Source organism: Lissotriton helveticus, unplaced genomic scaffold (genome assembly GCF_964261635.1).
Source record: "Lissotriton helveticus unplaced genomic scaffold, aLisHel1.1 SCAFFOLD_463, whole genome shotgun sequence".
Taxonomy (NCBI): Eukaryota; Metazoa; Chordata; class Amphibia; order Caudata; family Salamandridae; genus Lissotriton; species Lissotriton helveticus.
The window spans coordinates 407,185-427,814 of NW_027612061.1; the positions used below are offsets into that span (position 1 = coordinate 407,185).

Sequence of the window (20,630 nt, forward strand, 5' to 3'; positions counted from 1 at the left end):
GCTTTAAAAGGATGTAAAGCAATATGTATACGTGATACAATATGATAAACTCCAATGTGGAAAATTAATATATTTTTATTAATCTGTAAATCTGTGCCCGTCAGCGAAGCAAAGCTTGACAGGCTTGAAGAAAGAATAGAAATGTAGGTATGTAGAGCTGTGCCTGTCAGCGAATTGACTTCACTTTTATTATTAAATATTTTAAAGCTGTTCCTGTCAGCGAACAAGGAATTTGACAGGTGCAAAGAAAGGTTATGCTTGAAGTCTTAACGAAGTTGTGTTTGTTACTGAAGTGAATCTCAATGAGCTGTGCCTGTCGGCGTAGAAAATGTTGTCTTGGCAGGCAGAAGAGAAGAATGATTCACGTTGTATTTTATTTTAACACAGCTGTACCGGTCAGCGAAGTGAAGGTTGACAGGCCATTGAATAAGGATTAAATGAAGACCCTTTTCTTTTTTTAATAGTTGTGCCCGTCAGCGAAGTAAAGTCTGACAGGCAGGTCAGCTCGAGAATTTTCCCTTTTTAAAAGTAACAAGACATCTTGTTGTGCTGGCGAAAGCAGTTAAACTCTATTTCAAAGATTAATTGACCGTTTGGGCCAAACCGCGTTGTGCAGAAGATAAATAAACATGTAGGATAGTCTTTTGGTTGAATGCGCAGGCGCAACTCGTGGTTCGCATCATTGAAATCAGCTGCTAAGCAAAAGTGTCTCGGTTCCTAAGAGACACAATGTTTTCAGCAGCATAGAGAAGAACTATTAAGTTTAGTGCGCAAGCGTGACTTGAGGTTCGGCGCATTGACATCAGCTGCTAAACAAAGGCCTCTCAGTTGCCAAGAGACGTGACGTTTCAGCAGTGTAGGCAGCGGTAATGACGTAGGCGTAACCTCAGCAGTGTGTGGAATTTTTTGTAAAGGCTTGCGCTCCGGCTCGCACGGTGTAAATTAATTTAAAGTCTATGAATTTAGTTCAAAGTTTTATATCATGAAAGGCGCGCAGGCATATCCGGAAGAAAACAAAGTGTCACACAATACCTTAGGGTTGAGAAGAAATTTGAGGATTCTCGCTTAGGTGAAGATTATCAAAGGGCTGCTCCAGAGTTAGGACGACATCAAAGGAGGGGAGAGGGTCTGTCCCAAGATCGTCGCCAGTGAAATGAAGTACGGGATTCAGGTGTAGAATCGATATGGAGGTTTATTCATGGAGAACAGGAAACAGGTAAGAGAATACGAGCAAGTAACAGCAACTGAAAATCTCAGAACTCTAGAATACAGAATTCAATGACACGCAGGCCATTCTGAACATGACAACATAGGTAAGATTACACCCTTGTCACCCATAAACCCATACCCACCCTACCCCAAATAGTCAAAATAGGTAATGGAACAGGGAAAGACCTGGCAGTGAAGGGGTTCAAACTGTACAAGGGAAAGAGATGCATAGTTTCATGTGAGGCTTCTGGTTGTCATGGCAACATGCTGGAGGGTCCTTGTGAAGAAGTTTCTTTGCAAAGTTGGTGTTTGAAGATTCTTCGGAATGTGGGAGTTTAAACTGGGGGTGACAGTTTGGGGGGGGGGGGACACTCCACAAATCTGGTCTGTTGACATTTATACATTAATAAATCTAAAAGAAATAAACCTTCTTTTCCAGTCACTGGAGTTACTTCCCCCCTCCTAAGAAACTTTATTATTTGAAAGCGGCCCTGCATGTTCTTCTGGTCACATTGTTATCGCTGCAGAAGGGGGTAGGAGGGAAGGATGAGGGCCAGAAGCTCCCTGCAGCTCTCACACCAGTCTCAGCTCCGCTCCACTCCTGTAGGGGGTTGGGAGGGAAGGATGAGGGGCAGAAGCTCCCTGCAACTCTCACACCAGCCTCAGCCCCGCTCCTCCCCTGTAGGGGGGGTGCGATGGAAGGATGAGGGGCAGAAGCTCCCTGCCACTCTCACACCAGCCTCAGCCCGCTCCTCCCCTGTAGGGTGGGGGGTGCGATAGAAGGATGAGGGGCTTAAGTTCCCTGCAGGTCTCACACCAGCCTCAGCTCCGTTCCATAGAGATAGAAGAGACCGAGACAGAAGATTGGGAAGAGCCTCTGTGTGAAGGGGGCCTGCGGGAAGGAGTAGAGAAGCTCCATGGAGTCAGCATTGTACAGGGACAGCCGCCCCCCCTCGTAGTCCAGATACAATCCCAGCTTCAGGGGCTCCTCACGAGGGGACAGAGGGATCTGAGTGGAGGTGTGAGCCCAGTACTGACCCTCCCGCCCCTGCACAGCCCAGACTCCCACCTCAGGTGACCATGTGATCAATCCCTTCCTGTTCACAGACTCTGCTGCGACCCCCACATACCACGTATCCCCCTCCTGCAACAGCTGCACCTCCCAGTAATGTCTGCCGGAGGTGAACCCCTCGCTCCCCAGCACACAGGGCCAGGAGTAGTAGGTGAATCTCTTGGGGGTGTCCGGCACGCACAGTTCTCTGTCTGACCGTCTCACTCGTCTCCGCCCCTCACACAGGATGAGGCAAGGATGAGCTGTGTAAGGATCCAGAGTCACCATCACTGCAGAGAAGAGATTCAGAATTAGAGATTTAATGACACAAAGAAAGGCTGTAATTACTGCTTCTGTTTTACATACGATTAATTTACACCACATCTGGAAGGAGCACGCGGCGCTAGAGAGTGCAGCACTAGACTGCTCACTGCAATAAAGCCCGCAGCACTAGACCGCTCACTACACTAACGCGCGCAGCACTAGATTGCTCACTACACTAAAGCACACATTCATCCAGAGCACACACTAAACCAAACAGCACACTGCACTACATAGAGAGGACATTCTACAGCACAATACACTGTACCACACAGAATTCTACACTACACAACACTACCACACAGAATTCTACACTACACAACACTACCACACATGACACATATGTAAATGTAAATGTACAGGAATTTATATAGCGCAAATCACCAAGCGGTTTCTAAGCGCTTGCTTAGGGAACCCGTCCTGGTATTCCCCTGTGAGATAACACCGGCAGGGTATCCGCAAGGTGAAAGCCAGGCATCCCGCCGCGAGGGGCCGTTGTGGAGATTAAGCAAGCTATTGCCCAGAGTCGCAGAGTGTGAACCCGTGAATCGAGTAGGCACCGGAGTGAGAATTATCGAGTCCATGGACATTTTAGGACTCAAGACCCCGCCGAGCCGGGAATTGAACCCTGGTCCCGGGCTGACCTCTGTTTCCAGGTCTGCCTCCTCTAACCAGTGAGCCACACTTCTCCACATACAACACTACACAACACTACCACCCATGACACATACTACACTATGTTTATGTTTATATGTGTTTGTAAAGCGCTCGATTGCCGGGGCGTCTTGGCGCTGTGACGTGTGGATGGAGAAGGGACATCATGGTGACGGCCTATGGGGCTGTAAACAGCCAGGTTTTGAGACTCCTTCTGAAGAGCTGAAAGTTCGGTTGAATCTTCATGGAGAGCGGCAGTTTATTCCAGAGCTTCGCCGCACAGTGTGTTATTGTTCCCCCCCCCATCTTGCCCTCCTGATCTTTGTAGCTTTAATAAGACCAAGATTAGCTGACCTGAGATAGCGGGGGGGAACATATATTGAGAAAAGGTCTTGTAAATCCTCGGCCCCCCGCCATGAATTGCTTTGTGTACAAGACTTAAGGCTTTGAAATCAATGCGTTGTTTGATGGCTAGCCAGTGCAATGCTCTAATGCCGGCCGCAGTCGGCTGTCCTCTAGGAATGCCCAGGAGAATTTTCACTGCGGCATTTTGCAGAGACTGCAGTTTTTGCAGATGGCATTTGTGGATTCCCAAAAATAGAGCATTGCAATAATCCAGCTTGGATAAGAATAAGCAACCATCACTGTCTTTTGTAACTCTTGCGGATGTATGGGAAAAATGTTCTCAGAGTTTTCAAAAGAAAGAAACACGAAGAAATGAGGATGTTTACCTGAGGGCCAAAGTTCAATTTGCCATCAAAGATAATCCCTAGATTTCTGACCTCTATTGGACAGGGGCATTTTCCGGCTTCCGTTGGCCACCAGGACTGATTCCACAAGGGCCTGCCTACCCGAATTCCATCACCTCCGTCTTATATGTGTTTATTTTCAGATAACTCTGACTCATCCACGCCATAATCTCCTTGAGACCGGTGTGAAACCTGGCCGCTGTGGTCTCTGGCTGACTGGCGATAGAGATGACAAGTTGAGTGTCATCAGCGTACGAGACCAGAGCAAAGCCATGCTTCCTGACAAGATTCGCCAGAGGGGTGACGTAGATATTAAACATGGTCGGGGAGAGGGCAGACCCCTGCGGAATGCCACAAGGGAGGTGGAATCTGTCCGAGCTCATATTTTCCCAGAACAGTCTCTGCTCTCTTGCCTCCAAAAAGGAGGATAGGAGGGCCAAGGCGGTTCCCTCCACCCCTATGTCCCCCAGCCGCTGTACCAAGATGGTATGATTCATGGCATCAAAAGCGGATGAGAGATCAAGGAGCACTAGAACCCCTCTCCCCCCCTCATCCACCTCCCTGCGGATCTTTTCAGTGGCAAGAATTAAAGCTGATTCGGTTGAGTGGCGTGAACCGAAACCGTGTTGGGAAACGTCCAACAGATGGTTTGTGTTTAGGTATTGGGTCAGAGCTGTATTCAGGTGTTTCTCTAGGACTTTGGCCGCAATTGGTAGACCGGCAATAGGTCGATAGTTTTTAAAATCACTAGGGTATGAGCTGGGTTTCTTCAAAAGGGGAGTGATGGATGCTGCTTTCCACATATCCGGATAGCAGCCAGAGGCCAGTACTTGGTTCAGAATGGGGCTAAGTTGTTCACAGATTGCGTGAGCAGCTTGATGCATAATAGAAGGAGGACAGGGATCAGTGGGAGCACCTGATTTTATAGAAAGAAGGAGTTTCTGTATTGCTTCCATATTTATCGGCTGAAAACATGTCAGTCTGCTGAGGGGGTGTGCTACCGCTGATTTTAAGTCATGGAGTTCTGAGGCAGCAGGGAAATCGTTATAGATCCCCTGTACCTTCTGTTGGAAATATTCCGCTAGACCATTACAAAAGGTTCGGTCGGGCTGAAAGGTGTTATCTTATTGAGGTTTGGTCAATAGTTTAATGCACAACACAGAAATTAAATTACACCACACATGAAGCATGCTACACTACATCACACTACCACACATGAAGCATGCCACATCACACTACCACACAAGGCATACCACACTACATCACACTACCTCACATGAAGCATGCTACACTACATCACACTACCACACGAGGCATACTACACTACATCACACTACTACACATGAAGCATGCTACACCACCCTACAACATGAGGAATACTTCACTACATCACAATACCACACATGAGGCATACTACACTACATCACACTACCACACATGTAGAATGCTACACCGCACTACCACACAAGGCATACTACACTATATCACGCTACCACACATGAAACATGCTACACCCCACTACCACACAAGTCATACCACACTACATAACACTACCACACATGAAGCATGCTACACCACCTTAACACACAAGGCATACCACACTACATAACACTACCACACATGAAGCATGCTACACCACCTTAACACACGAGGCATACTACACTACGTCACACTACCACACATGAAGCATGCTACGCCACAAAAGGCATACCACACTACATCACACTACCAAACATGAAGCATGCTCCACTAAACTACCACACAAGGCATACTCGACAACATCGCACATGATGCCCTACACACCAACCTACCACAAGAGGCATACTACACTACATCACACATGATGCATGCTATACCACCCTACCACACATGAAGCATGCTACACTACATCACAGTTACACACATGAAGCATGCTACACCACACTACCACACGAGGCATACTACACTACATCAAACTACCACACATAAAGCATGCTACACCAAACTACCACACGAAGCATACTACACTACATCACACTACAACACATGAAGCTTGCTACACCACATTATCGTACAAGGCATACTACACTACATCACAATACCACACAAGAAGCATGCTACACCACACTACCACACAAGGTATACACCACTACTTCACACTACCACACATGAAGCATGCTACGCCACACTACCACACGAGGCATACTGCAATACTCCACACAACCAAACACGAAGCATGCTATACCACACTACCCCATGAGGCATACTACACTACACCACACATGAAGCATGCTACACTACCCTACCACACGAGGCATAGTACACTACATCACACTACCACACATGAAGCATGCTACATCACACTACCACACGAGGTATACTACACTTCATCACATTACCATACATGAAGCAAGCTACACCACACTACCACATGAGGTTGACTACACTACATCACACTTCCACACATGATGCATGCTACACCACCCTACCACATGAGGCACACTACACTATATCACACTACCACACATGAAGCAAGCTACACCACACTACCACACGAGGCATACTACACTACATCACACTACCACACATGAAGCATGCTACACCACCCTACCACACGAGGCATACAACACTAAACCACACTACCACACATGAAGCATGCTACACCATGCTACCACACAAGGCATACTACACTACATCACACTACCACACATGAAGCAAGCAACAGTACACCACAGTACCACACATGAAGCATGCTACAGTAAACCACAGTACCACACATTAAGCATGCTACACCAACCTACCGCACATGAAGCATGCTACCACACGAAGCACACTACACTACATCACACTACCACACATGAAGCATGCAACACCAAACTAACACACAAGGCATACTATATTAAATTATGCTATCATACATGACGCATACTACACCACACTACCACACGAGGCATACTGCACTACATCACACTCCGACACATGAAGCATGCTACACCACAATGCCACACGAGGCATACTACACTTCATCACACTACGACACATGAAGCTTGCTACACCACATTACCGTACGAGGCATATTACACTACATCACAATACCACACAAGAAGCATGCTACACCACACTACCACACAAGGTATACACCACTACATCACACTACCACACATGAAGCATGCTACACCACACTACCACACGAGGCATACTACATTACTCCACAGTACCACACATGAAGTATGCTATATCACACTACTCCATGAGGCATACTACACTACACCACACATGAAGCATGCTACACCACCCTACCACACGAGGCATAGTACACTACATCACACTACCACACATGAAGCATGCTACATCACACTACCACACAAGGTATACTACACTTCATCACATTACCATACATGAAGCAGGCTACACTACCCTACCACACGAGGCATAGTACACTACATCACACTACCACACATGAAGCATGCTACACCACCATACCACACGAGGCATACAACACTAAACCACACTACCACACATGAAGCATGCTACACCATGCTACCACACAAGGCATACTACACTACATCACACTACCACACATGAAGCATGCTACACTACACCACAGTACCACACATGAAGCATGCTACACCAACCTACCACACATGAAGCATGCTACCACACGAAGTACACTACACTACATCACACTACCACACATGAAGCATGCTACACCAAACTAACACACAAGCCATACTACATTAAATTATGCCATCATACATGACGCATACTACACCACACTACCACACGAGGCATACTACACTACATCACACTCCGACACATGAAGCATGCTACATCACACTGCCACACAATGCATACAACACTACACCACACTACCACATGTGGAATACTACACTACACCACTCTATCATACATGGCACATACTACACCACACTGCCACACAAGGCATTCCATACTACACCACGCTATCATACATGACGCATACTACACCAAACTACCACTTGAGACATACTACGCTAAATCACACTCCCACACATGAAGCATGCTACACCACACTGCCACGCAATGCATACTACACTACACCACACTACCACACGAGGAATACATTACTACACCACGCTATCATAGATGATGCATACTACACCACACTACCACACGAGGTATACTACACTACATCACACTACCAAACATGAAGCATGCTACACCACCCATGAAGCATGCTACACTACACCACCACACATGAAGCATGCTACACTACACGACACTACCACACAAGGCTGCCTACACAATATCACACTATCATACATGACGTATACTACACTGCACCACACAGAATACTACATTACACCACACAGAGCTATATCGCACACAGTACCACACCGAACACTGCGGCAGATCGGGCACTGTACTAGTCAGTACACTGTATTAGATGGTATAGAGTGAGAGCTACTAGATGGTATCCAGTACACTGCATTAAGATGGCATAGAGTGACAAAGCTACAAGAAGGCATACTGTACTAGTCAGATGATGATGATGAATTTATAAAGTGCAACTAATATCCTGGGGTGTCTAGACGCTACCTACAGTGCATTCGGTACAGAGGGGGGGGGGGGGGGGGGGGTAAACCAGTTACACCAAGAACAGCCAGGTTTTGAGGCCATTCCTGAACTTGAAGAGACTGTTTTCATTTTCAGAGTGCTGGGTAATGAATTCCAGTGGCTTGCCGTTGTTACAGTGAAACTCTTTCCCCCCATTGTACCTAGCTGATTCCAGGTACAGTTATGTTTCTGAGTGAGGCCGACCTAAGGGTTCTCACGGGGGAATAGGGTTTCAAAAATTTCGTCAGCTGTTCTGGCCCCATGGTGTTAAGACATTTGAAGGTGATACATAGTGATTTAAATTGTATCCTCTTGGCCAAAGGGAGCCAATGTAGTCCAATTAGCGCCGGAGAAACAGAGACAAACTTTGGGATGCCTAGCAGTAGTCTAACTGCTGCGTAGTGAGCTGTTTGAAGTCTGTAAATGCTGCGGTGTGAAGCACTGGAGAGGAGGGCATTACAATAATCAAGTCTTGAAGAAATCAAGACTGATACCACACTCTTTCTTAAGTTCTTCGGTATTGCCGGGAGGACTTTCCTCAAGATCTTCAAAATGAGAAAGCATGCTGAGATGGTGGCATTGATTTGATTTTCAAAGGTCAGCTTAGTGTCAAAGAGGACCGTGAGATTTTTTTACTTTAGATACAGGCTTAGGCAGCAGACCCCATTGGTCAGGCCACCAGCTGTTGGTCCAAAAGGAGGGGTTGTTCCCCAATAGCAGGACCTCGGTCTTGGACGAGTTCAATTTCAGACACTTATCTGACATCCACTTAGCTATGTGGCTCATACATTCCCTGAACCTAGTGGCCGTTTGGCTAGGCGAGCTACTTACTGAGACGATGATCTGTGTGTCATCTGCATATGACACAAGGGTGAATCCAAAGCTTCTCACTAGATTAGCTAGCAGGGTGACATAAAGGTTGAATAGTGTTGGGCTATGGGAGGAGCTCTGGGGTACCCCTCAAGGCAAAACCAAGTGGGGGTGATACAATTTTACCCAACGCCACCTCCTGCAACTGTTCGGACAAAAAGGAGCTTAGCAGAGACAGTGCCTTGCCCCTGATCCCGATGGTGTATAGCCGGTCCCGCAGCAGCCCATGATGAACAGTATCAAAGGCTGCTGACAGGTCCAGTAGGATCAGTGCCGCGTTCCCATCTGCATCCAAGATCAGCCTGAGCTCCTCAGTAGCTCCGTTGAGAGCTAATTCGGTGCTGTGCTGAGCATGGAATCCAAATTGGGAAGGATCTAATAAGTTCTTGTCCTTAATAAAGGCTGAGAGTTCGATATTTATTGCTTTGCTGTAACTTTAGCAGGAAATGGGAGTCTAGAAATCGGTTTGTAATTAAGTGGCTCCTTAACATCCAGATTGGGCTTCTTTAGCAGCGGAAGTATTGAAGCTCTCTTCCAGTCCACTGGGAAAAGTTCTGCTGTGAGGATTAAGTTAAAAAGCTCAGTGAGGGGAATATAATTTCTGTCAAGATATGCAAAATTTGGGGGACACATGGGTCTAAAGGAGAGCCTGATTTGGTGGCGGCAATAAGTGAGGTAGGTTGTTCAATTGTCAGTGTATTAAAATGGGACAAAGTGGTGATATCTGGATCGAGGGCACCTAGTGGAGTAGTGGGTGCAGCTGACTGGGTTATGTCAGTGACACTCGCCAGTTGGCCTGGGCTTTTGTGCTGCTGCATGAAAAGTTCAAAAACCGATTTGACCTTTTGCTGAAAACATTCTGCTAGAGCATTGCAAAAGTCTTGACTCATACCTGTGTTGGGTGTAGCTGGTAATTTAGCAAGATTTCTGACTGTGGTGAACAGGGCTTTATGACATCTGTTCGCTGCCAGAAGTTTCTCGTAGAAGTAAGTAGCCTTTTCTTTAAGGATTCGTTTTTTGTAAGTCAGCAAGAATGCCTTATACTCAAGTCTGGTGGTTTTATCATCATTGAGTCTCAACTTTCTCTTGAGTTTGTGGCATAGCTGCTTCTGAACTTTTAAGGCATCAGTGAACCAGGGTTCTGAAGGAGTTCTCTTAGATTGTCGAAAGTCTTTGGGGGCGCTAATGATGACAAGGACGAGTCAAGCCAAGAGCGATATTGCTCCGCAGCCTGATCAGGGTCCCTAGCCAATGTTGGCATTGTTTTGTTTAAAATGAAGGTTAGAGATCTTGCTTCTACTTTCTTCCACGGGCGGCTAACATAGTATTCACTGGGGATCTTAAACTTATTTTTTGGTGGTCGAGTAATTTCAAATAGGACGGCTTTGTAATCTGACCAGATCAAGGGTGTCACTCCAGTCCAACTTAGCATGGGGGGTGTCTGAAAAGATGCCAACTAGACAATGCCCAGCATTGTTGTTGGAATCTTAACAATTTGGCACAACCCTGCACTATCCATAACATCAAGAAGTGATTTAGTATCAGGATCATCAAGTTTTTCCAAATGGAAATTAAAGTCACCCAACATGGTCAAATTGGGGTGATCAGTTTTATGGGCTAACATGGTGCCCAGGTTATCTAGGAAGGCAGCCTTAGATTTCGGCGGGCGATAAAGTAGAATTCCATTAAAGGAACATTGTCCAAACAGTTCAATTCTAAAAACAAATGCTTCAGAGTCTTCACTCTCCTTATTTCTTTCTATACAGGACTTAAAACTGGATTTAAGGATGAGAGCAATGCCCCCGCTTTTCTTCCCTTCCCTGTCCATTCTGTGAATTTTATACCCTACCAGTAAGGCCAGTAACAGATCCGGGTCAGAGGAAGCCTCTGCCCAGGTCTCAGTGTTAAAAGAGATTTCAATGTGGTAGGCCTCCACAAACTCTCGAAATTCAAGCACGTTTTTGATCAATGATCTTGCATTGATCAAGGAGCATGCACCTCCACTAACTTGTGGCTTTAGTTTGACCTTGTTTTGATTACTAGGTGCAGTACATAGTGCTTTCAGGCCACTTTTTTTTACACGTTCTGCCCCCCTCTGAATTTTGAACAACTCAAAAATCGGCCCTGAGTAACTCTTACCCGCCCCTTGCAGATTGATGAGTTCATCACGACTGTTTTGTAGATTAGAATGATGTTTCGAGGAGTCTGGTCTAAATCTGCCAGCATGGTTTGCGCTGGATGCCTTCCGAGCACTGACGGGTGCAAACGGGCTTGCCTTAGGCGCGCTTTCTGCACGCCCGCTGCGCGTTGACGATACCGCCCATCTCAAGTAGTGGCCAGGTGTCCTGCAATAGGCTGAAACGTAGCCCTCTCACAATATAGCGGGACCGGAAGTGAGGTGAGCGTTCTACTCTATGGGTCAACTCTCTCTGCAACAAACAGGAGCAAGCATTTGCAATGCAATAGGTCTAGTATTTATGTAAGTTTGAGCTATTGGCATTGTAAATGACAATGCCTTTTTTTATGATTTGGTTTTTAAAAACAAATAAAAGGCATTGCCATTTACAATGGCAATAGCTTAAACTTCTGTAAATGCGAGACCTATTGTATTGCAAATGATTGTTTTCAATGGGTGTCTAGCATAGTTTCTTGTTGGGGTGATTGCGGGGGGTTGAAGGGGGATATTGTGCAAACAGTACGTCCTTGCTAATGGCACACATTATTACCACCCTGAGGTGTGCACGAAGCACCCCACTCCCACAAACAGCACTGCATTTTTAGGTGTGCTCTTTGGTTTCTTGGCCCTCGCAGTCCCCAGACCCTGTTTCGGTTGAAAGAGTGGGCACAGTATGGTGGGATGATATTTGAAGTAAAGAGGATGTGGCATGCTTTGCATTAAGAGGGCTCGCGGCAGAGTTTGATGTCACAATAAACAGGTTGGTCTTTACTTGTTTATGCAGTATAAGCATGTTAGATGTGTTGCTAATGTGGCTCAGGAAAATGTGGTTGTGTAAAAATGTTAGTGTGTGTTTTTGATTGGATAGCCTTGTGACCATAGTGGTTTGTTTTGCAATTGATTCATAGACCAGATTCTTATAAAGTGCTACTCAACCCAGGAGCACATTAGCGCTGATCTGTAAAACACAGTTAAATCAATATAAACTACAAAACAAAGAAGGAATATGCTACTTACCAGTATGCATCTGTTCTTGGCATGTAGGGCTGCTGACATTCATATCTTGTGCATAGATCGCCGCCTAGTGTTGGGTCCGGATGTTTGCACTTTGTTGTCCTGGAAGAGTCTTCGAAGTATCACAAGATAGGTGACTCCTCCCTTGGACTACAGTGCGCATGGGCATCTTCTCCATCCTCAGATTGTTTTTCGCCATTGTGGCAAGGATGGGGTATAGAGAAGTAAGAGATGACCATGTGAGTGTATGTTAAGAAGTAACCCTGCAGCTGCGACAGGCACCGGGGGGGAGGGTGGTCAATATGAATGTCAGCAGCCCTACATGCCAAGAACAGATGCATACTGGTAAGTAGCATATTCCGTTCGAGGCATGTGGGCTGCTGAATTCATATCTTGTGCATAGACTGTATAGCAGTTTCTCTTCTAGCGGTGGTCGCCTGCACCAGCTGCAGTAGTTTGAAGAAGAGTTTTAAGGACAGCCTGCCCTACAGCAGCTTGTTGCTTAGTTTGCATGTCAACACAGTAGTGTTTAGTGAAAGTGTGTGTGGTAGACCATGTAGCTGCCCTACATATGTCTTTTACAGGAATATTCCCTAGGAAAGCCATGGATGCCCCCATCTTACGCGTTGTGTGCTTTTGGGGGAACTGTTAGAGTGCGCTTAGCTTTTTGATAGCATATTTGAATGCATTTAACTATCCATCTGGCTATTCCCTATTTTGAGATGGGATTTCCTTTATGTTGTGGTGAAAAAGCTATGAATAGTTGCTTTGTTTTCCTGAATGATTTAGTCCTGTCAACATAATAGAGCAGAGCTCTTCTCACATCTAGTGTCTGTAGGGCTCTTTCAGCCACTGTCTGCGGGTTTTGGAAGAAAACTGGCAATTCTATTGACTGGTTGATATGGAACGTAGATATAACCTTTGGCATAAATTTAGGGTTAGTACGAAGGACTACCTTATTGCCGTGTATCTGCATGAAAGTTTCTTGAATGGTTAGAGCTTGTAACTCGCTCACTCGCCTGAGGGAGGTAATTGCAATTAAGAATGCCACTTTCCATGTTAAGAATTGTAATTCGCATGAATGGAGTGGTTCAAATGGTGGTCCCATAAGTCTGGTGAGTACTATGTTGTTCCACACTGGTGAAGGTGGATGTTTTGGAGGGATGATTCTTTTAAGTCCTTCCATAAAGGCTTTGATAGGTGGTACACTGAACGGAGACATGTGTTTTCTGTTTTGGAGGTATGCTGCTATAGCAGCTAGATGTAATCTTATGGAAGAGTATGCTAGATCGCATCTTTGAAGATGTAACAGGTAGCAGATAATGTTTTGGATGGAAGCATCTAAGGGATTGAGATTTGGTTATTATTGCAATAAATTACAAATCGTTTCCATTTTGCTGCGTAGCATGCTCTAGTAGTTGGACGCCTTGCCTCTTTGATAATGTTCATGCAATCTGGAGGCAAGTTAAGGTATCCGAACTCTAAGACTTCAGGCGCCAGATCGCTAGGTTCATCTGATTGGAATCTGGATGCCTGATTTCTCCATGGTTCTGAGTTAATAGACGTGGCGAGAGGCGCAGTCTTTGATGGGGAACCACAGAAAGTTCTAGGAGCGTTGTGTACCATGGCTGTCTTGCCCATGTGGGAGCAACCAGGATCATTGTCAGTGACTTTTTTTCCTTCTTTATTTTGCAGAGTTTTATATAGCGCGAACTAGACCCGAACTGAATCAGGTATCAGAGCGCTTTACATAATCTCCCATTCGTGTAGCTGTTGGCTGTGTCTGCTTAGCAGATCCGCTATTTGATTGTCTTTCCCTGCGAGGAGAAAGATGTTTTTGGGAATTGCCCACCTCCATATGCTCTGTGCTAGGTGAGACAGCTGTATAGAGTGTGTCCCTCCTTGTTTCTGAATGTAGTACATGGCTGTCAAGTTGTCCGTCCGGATTAACACAGCGTTGTTGTACAAGTATTTCTGGAATGCTTTCAGTGCTAGAAATACTGCTAGCAACTCTACATGGTTGATATGCAGTGTCTTTTGTTTTGTGATTCAAAGCCCTTGGACTGTGTACTGAAGTAGGTGGGCTCCCCAACCTGTCAGTGATGCGTCCGCTGTTAGTACTATTTGTGGAACCGGCTCTTGGAACAGTCGGCCCTTGGAAAGGTTTGGTGGGTTCCATCACTCCAGAGAGTTGGGAGTGCGACTGTCTACCAACACTAGGTCTTTTAGTTGTCCTTCAGCTTGGTTCCACTGCCGTGCTAGGCATTCTTGTAATGGACGCATCTGGAGTCGGGCATGAGGGACATGAATATGCAGGAGGCCATCATGCCTATGAGCTGCATGAACACTCAAGCTGGCAGAGTGTGCTGTGGCTGAAACTTGTGAATCAGAGTTTGTATGTTGGCTATCCTGGCAGGATTTGGATATGCCTTTGAAACTGAGGTATTTATTGTAGCTCCCAGATATTGTTGTATGTGGGATGGCTGTAGATGAGATTTTGGGTAATTTATGGAAGAACCCAGACTGTGCAGCAGCTGAATTGTCTGAGATGTGTGGCTTGCACATTTTGCGGATGATTTGGCTTTTATGAGCCAATCGTCTAGATATGGAAACACATGTATGTGTTGCCTCCTGAGGTGTGCTGCCACTACAGCTAGGCATTTTGTAAAAACCCTTGGTGCTGTAGTTACCCCGAAAGGGGGAACTTAGAATTGGTAGTGTTGACCTTCTTTTGTGAACCTGCGATATTTCCTGTGAGCTGGATATATAGGTATGTGAAAATATGCATCTTTGAGGTCTAATGTAGCAAGGAAGTCACCTTGCTGGAGTAACGGGAGTACTTGTTGTAGAGTGATCATATGGAAATGCTCTGAGAGTATGTATTGGTTCAGCGTTCTGAGGTCTAGTATGGATCTGAGGGACCCGTCCTTTTTGGGAATTAGGAAGTATAGAGAATATACTCCTGTTCCTTGGTGGTGAAAAGGGACTGACTCTATGGCTCCTTTTTGTAGCATGGACGCGACCTCTTGTTGTAACATTGTGATGTGTTCTTTGGACATAGGACGGTGTTTGGGTGGTATGTTGGGTGGAGTAGAAGTGAGTTCCAGGAGGTAGCCATACTGGATAATTTGTCTCACCCACCTGTCTGTGGTAATGTTGTTCCAGACTGGTAGGAATTGTTTTAATTTGCTTCCGACCGGTGTTGAGTGGTCTGGAGGGAGTGTGAGCAAGTCACTGTTTGGTGGCGGTGGAGGCTCTGGTATTGTTGCCGCCACGTCCTCTGCCTTTGTTATTATTGCCTCTGTAACCATCTCTGTTTGAGCCTTTATTAAAGGTGCTCTGGGTGTTACTTTTGAATGTTGATGAATTTTATGATGTGTTGCCTCTCCCTGAGCCTCTGAAGGAGGAGCGACAAAAGGAACTTCTGGATTGTTGAAACTGAAGTGCGCCCATAGACTTAGCAGTTTCAGTATCTTTTTTCATCTTTTCCAAGATGGTATCAACTGCTGGGCCAAACAGGAAATCTTGGTTAACTGGTTGGTTAAGAATGGTGGATTGTACTTTGTTCTTAAAGCCGGAGATGCGTAGCCACGCGTGCCGGCATAGTAATACGCTAGTATTAATGGACCTAGCTGCTGTATCAGCTGCGTCAAGTGCACATTTAATGGAAGCATTTGTGATAAATTTGCCTTCCTGTATTAAGTCGGTAGCTTTCTATTTGAAAGGGTCTGGAAGGTGTTGTAGTAGACCTTCAAGCTTGTCATAATGCGCTCTATCATAGCGTGCTAATAGAGCCTGTGTGTTTGCAATCCTCCAGGAATTTGCTGCCTGTGAGGCTACTCTTTTGCCTGATGATTCTAATATCTTTGACTCTTTGTCAGGAGGGGAGCATCTACTGTTGTTTGTGTATTAGCCCGTTTTCAAGCGTTTGCTACCACAAGTGAGTCTAAAGGCAACGGTGACCTAATGTAAGGAGGGTCTACAGGGGCTGCTTTATATCATTTCTCAATCCTAGGATTGAGTACACACGCTCTGGCAGGGTCTTTGAATATATCTGGCGCGTGTTTGAGTACCCCTTTTAACATAGGAAGGGTCCGTACACTCTTTTCAGAAGTGGGAAAAGTGTCGAATAGAAAGTCCTCTTCTATATGGTCAGTGTGCATGTCTACACTATGGTATTTTGCTGCCCTATCTATTAATTGGTTAAAGACAATGGTGTCGTCGGTAGGCGACGGCTTTGTAGGGTATGGGGTGGTGTCAGGGATGGGTTGTGGTTCGTATGCATCATAAGGATCATTCTGGTCAACCCATGTGTCACCCTGTACATCTTGATCCTCATGTTCTACAAAGGTATCTTGAGGATCTTCCCCCATGTTGTCTGCCTCATCATAGTTGGAATGTGCAGGAGAGTAAGGCACAAAAGGCATGTTAGGAAAGAAGGGAGAAGGAGTAAAAGGCTTTGAAGGAGATGTTCCAAACTCTATTTTCTTTGTAGGAACAGGTGAAGAAGTGTCAGTGTCTAATGGTCTCTTCTTCTTGTGGTAAACTGTAACGTGTCCTGTTTCAGGGTCTATATACAGTTTAGGTTGATCAGCGCTCACTGGATCAGGATGGAAGAGTTCTTCCTAGACTGTCCTTGGTTTGGGCGCCGATGGTTTAGACTTAGGTACTTGTTTGTGAGTCGTTGGCTCGAGGGCCTTTGGCTGTGCAGCTTTTTTCGGCTCGACTGCTCCCTGGTCGGTGACCTTTTTTGGTTTGACGACTTTCTTCTTCGACGTCTTTTGTTGGTTTGGCGACCTTCTTTGGTTCGACGACCTTCTTTGGATCGACCAGTTTTTTCGGTTCGATAGCCTTTGATGGTTGAGCGTGTTTCTTGTGCTCGATGACCTTTTTCTTCAGCTCGATGTTCTTTGTCGAGTCGAGGGATTTTTTTCGGGTCCATAGGCTTTTTAGTGTGATCTTGTTTTTGTGGATCGACACTCTTTTTGGGCTTGACGGCCTTTTTCGGGTCGACAGGCTTTTTAGTGTGATCTTGTTTTTGTGGATCAACACTCTTTTTGGGCTCGACTGCCTTTTTCGGGTCGACAGGCTTTTTAGTGTGATCTTGTTTTTGTTTTTGTGGATCGACACTCTTTTTGGGATCAACAGCCTTTTTCGGGTCGGTCGGTTTTCTCGGATCGTCAACACTTTTTGGATCCGGGCCCTTTTTTGGATCGGTGGATTTTGGCTCAAAGACTCTCTTCGGTTTGACGGCCTTTTTGGGAAGAGCGTCGCTCGGTCCCGGGGTAACAGCAGGCTTGGGTTTGGTCTTCGGAGCCGACCCGGAAGGCGGGGTCTCTGAAGGAGTGTGTCGATCTCGGCTAAGGCCTTTTGGCGATGCTTCGACCGGAGCCTTGTCCTGAGGTGGAAGCGGGGTGGGGGCTTTGGTACTCAGTTTGCCCCGGTGGGATCTGGTCATCGGAGTCCGACTGGTCCTCGACGGTGACTATTTCAAGGTCGGAGTCCGCCGCTTCTAGGAGGTTGTGTTCATCATCGAAAATATTCTCCGGTTCCGGTGCTTGCCGCTGCATCTCTCGTCTAGCGGCCCGTCGGTTCCGGATCGTCGTCTTCGAGCGGAACTGAGCACACGCTGCACAATTTTCCTTGTTGTGCTCGGGTGATAAGCACTTGTTGCATACTGTATGTTTATCAGTATGCGGGAACTTGGAGTGGCACTGTGGGCACCTTTTAAACGGGCTCCTTTCCATCAACAGCAGGCCTACGTGGCGTCAAAGAGGCCCAATGGCCCGCGTCGACGACCGGATCGAGATGGAAAGTTTGATCTAGTCAAGGGGAACCAAGCGAGGACAATATCGTCGATGTAGAATGCCTTGTGGCCTTAGAAAGTTGTAAAGTTGGAGTAGAGGAGTAGCATCCGAACCCAATGGCGGAAAAAAACAATCTGAGGATGGAGAAGATGCCCATGCGCACTGTAGTCCAAGGGAGGAGTCACCTATCTCGTGATACTTCGAAGACTCTTCCAGGACAACAAGGCGCAAACATCCGGACCCAACACTAGGCGGCGATCTATGCACAAGATATGAATTCAGCAGCCCACATGCCTCGAACACATTGTTACATGTTTTTACTTTATGTTGAAATGTGCATAAAATGCATGAACGTTCAACTGTAATTGATACTTATTCTCACAGACTATTCATCATGACCCTTTCCCAAGGCGTCCGGCTGCATCTGCAAAATGTTCAACAGTTTAATTTAGTCTGCGCAGGTGATGCAGTTATATCCATGAGAACGTGTCGAAAGTCTCTGCAAGGCTTGGAAAGCTATGCCACGCTGCCCTGTTAATGCCTTTCAGCTATCCTTCTATTTTAGTGAACTCCATCAACGAAGTAAGTTCTCCACAGGTTAACCTTGTCATTTCAGCAGAGCCAGGCCCTACTGACAAGGAATGCACCACATCCTAAGTGTCTCTCCGGCTGGAGTGAGGGTGGTGACTGCCCCCTTCTCCAGGCTGTGAGGAGATTAGTAATAATTCCAGATCAGGCCTGGTGGGTAGAATGCCTCTTGGCTCTCTCCAGTAAAGACCCGTTCATCTTATCCTAACTTGTGTGATAGGTGTGGGCATAGTGTGTATTGTGCCTGTGAGTGCGAACTCCACAGAAAGTGTTTGTCTATGTGGACATAACCAGGGTGGATAGTACCACCTGCATGTTCCTGTGCTCAGGAACTTCTACCAGAACCAAGAACTCCTTCCTGTTGGGTTGGTGAAGGTTGCTGTCCCGTTATTTGCTTACCAAAGGATCCCCTGTCTCTCCATGCCCTCTTTTTGCCCTCTTTCTGTCAGTTACGTAGCAATGGTGGCCTTCTGCTTGGCTTGGTCTGAATCTAAAATGTAAGCACACCTTGATAATGCCCAAGTGGTCTGATCAGTGACTACCTTGACTAGGAGCCCCTGAGTAGTCTGGACAAAGTGGGAGCTTTCCCTGATAGGGAGAGAATTTCACATTTTGAACGCAGCAGAATTTTCGGTGGCCTACCGTTCGTGCCTGTACCTCCATGCTTCAATAAAGGCCATTCAGGCTAATAACTTGTACACAGCCTGAACCTCGAGGAGCCCCGTGGTTACAAGATGTGCTTCCTCGGGCTAAAGCCAATCCAGGAATCTTAAAACGCTTTGCCAATATAAACATAGTGTTGGGGAGGGAAGTTGGTCTGTCTTGCAAGAGGATAAGCTGACCCTAGACCAATCAGCACGAGGCCCCAAGTTCTCCTACATCCGTGCATATGGAACCAGAAAGAAGTTAGACCACCCAGGAGCCATGAGATTACTGCATTGCTGCTGGACTTGGAGATACGACTGAGATCAAAAACTACAGATTGTGCATCACCAGGATGTTCAGATGCAGAAATGCTTTCCTGCTTCATTGCTGATGAGCTTATGCACTTCTGCACCCTATCATGCCCGTGGTGTGCCCTACGCAATCCCAGAGTTTTCACACCTTTACATTCCGGGAATAGGGGTGTCTGGTTTCAATGGCTGCGGGTGGTTATCCAGATTCGGCAGCCATTTGATCCTTCATTTTATCCTTTACAATTTCCGAGACATCACAGTTTTGAATGTGATTCATCCAGCTAACCTACTGGAGGTGGGCAGGCCGCTTAAGGTTGGAGGCAGAGGCCCGGCTATTGTCCAGCTCGAGGTCCTCTTGGACCCTCGAGCCCACAACAAGCCCACCTTTATTGTGGCTGCTGCCTCCCCCCACGCACTGTCAAGACGAAGAATGAAAAACGTATCATAAACCTTTGGTTTTAAAAAGGAGAGACAAAGGTTGCCATCTAGTAGGTGAATTGTAGAATATGAAACTAGAAAGCCTGGGATCAGTCCTGGCTTCCCCGCATGATCAACTTGTGTGATCCTATGCAAATAATTTATTTTACAAAGCCTACTTTTTTATGATCACGTATTGGAGCACCTTTGGTGTGCACTGTACAAAAAAAAATGTGATGTATT

At 46.2% G+C, this 20,630-nt stretch overlaps 1 protein-coding gene across 1 annotated transcript in view; it reads right to left on the reverse strand.

Moving 5' to 3' along the window:
* Positions 1 to 1,174: 1,174 nt before the first annotated feature.
* LOC144807625 (E3 ubiquitin-protein ligase TRIM39-like) overlaps positions 1,175 to 20,630 on the reverse strand; it is a 313,986-nt gene continuing 294,530 nt past the window's right edge. The window contains exon 7 of the mRNA XM_078673249.1: positions 1,175 to 2,550. Within this exon, the coding sequence (XP_078529375.1) occupies positions 2,021 to 2,550 (530 nt within the window). The 3' untranslated portion in view covers positions 1,175 to 2,020. The remainder of the gene's footprint in view (positions 2,551 to 20,630) is intronic.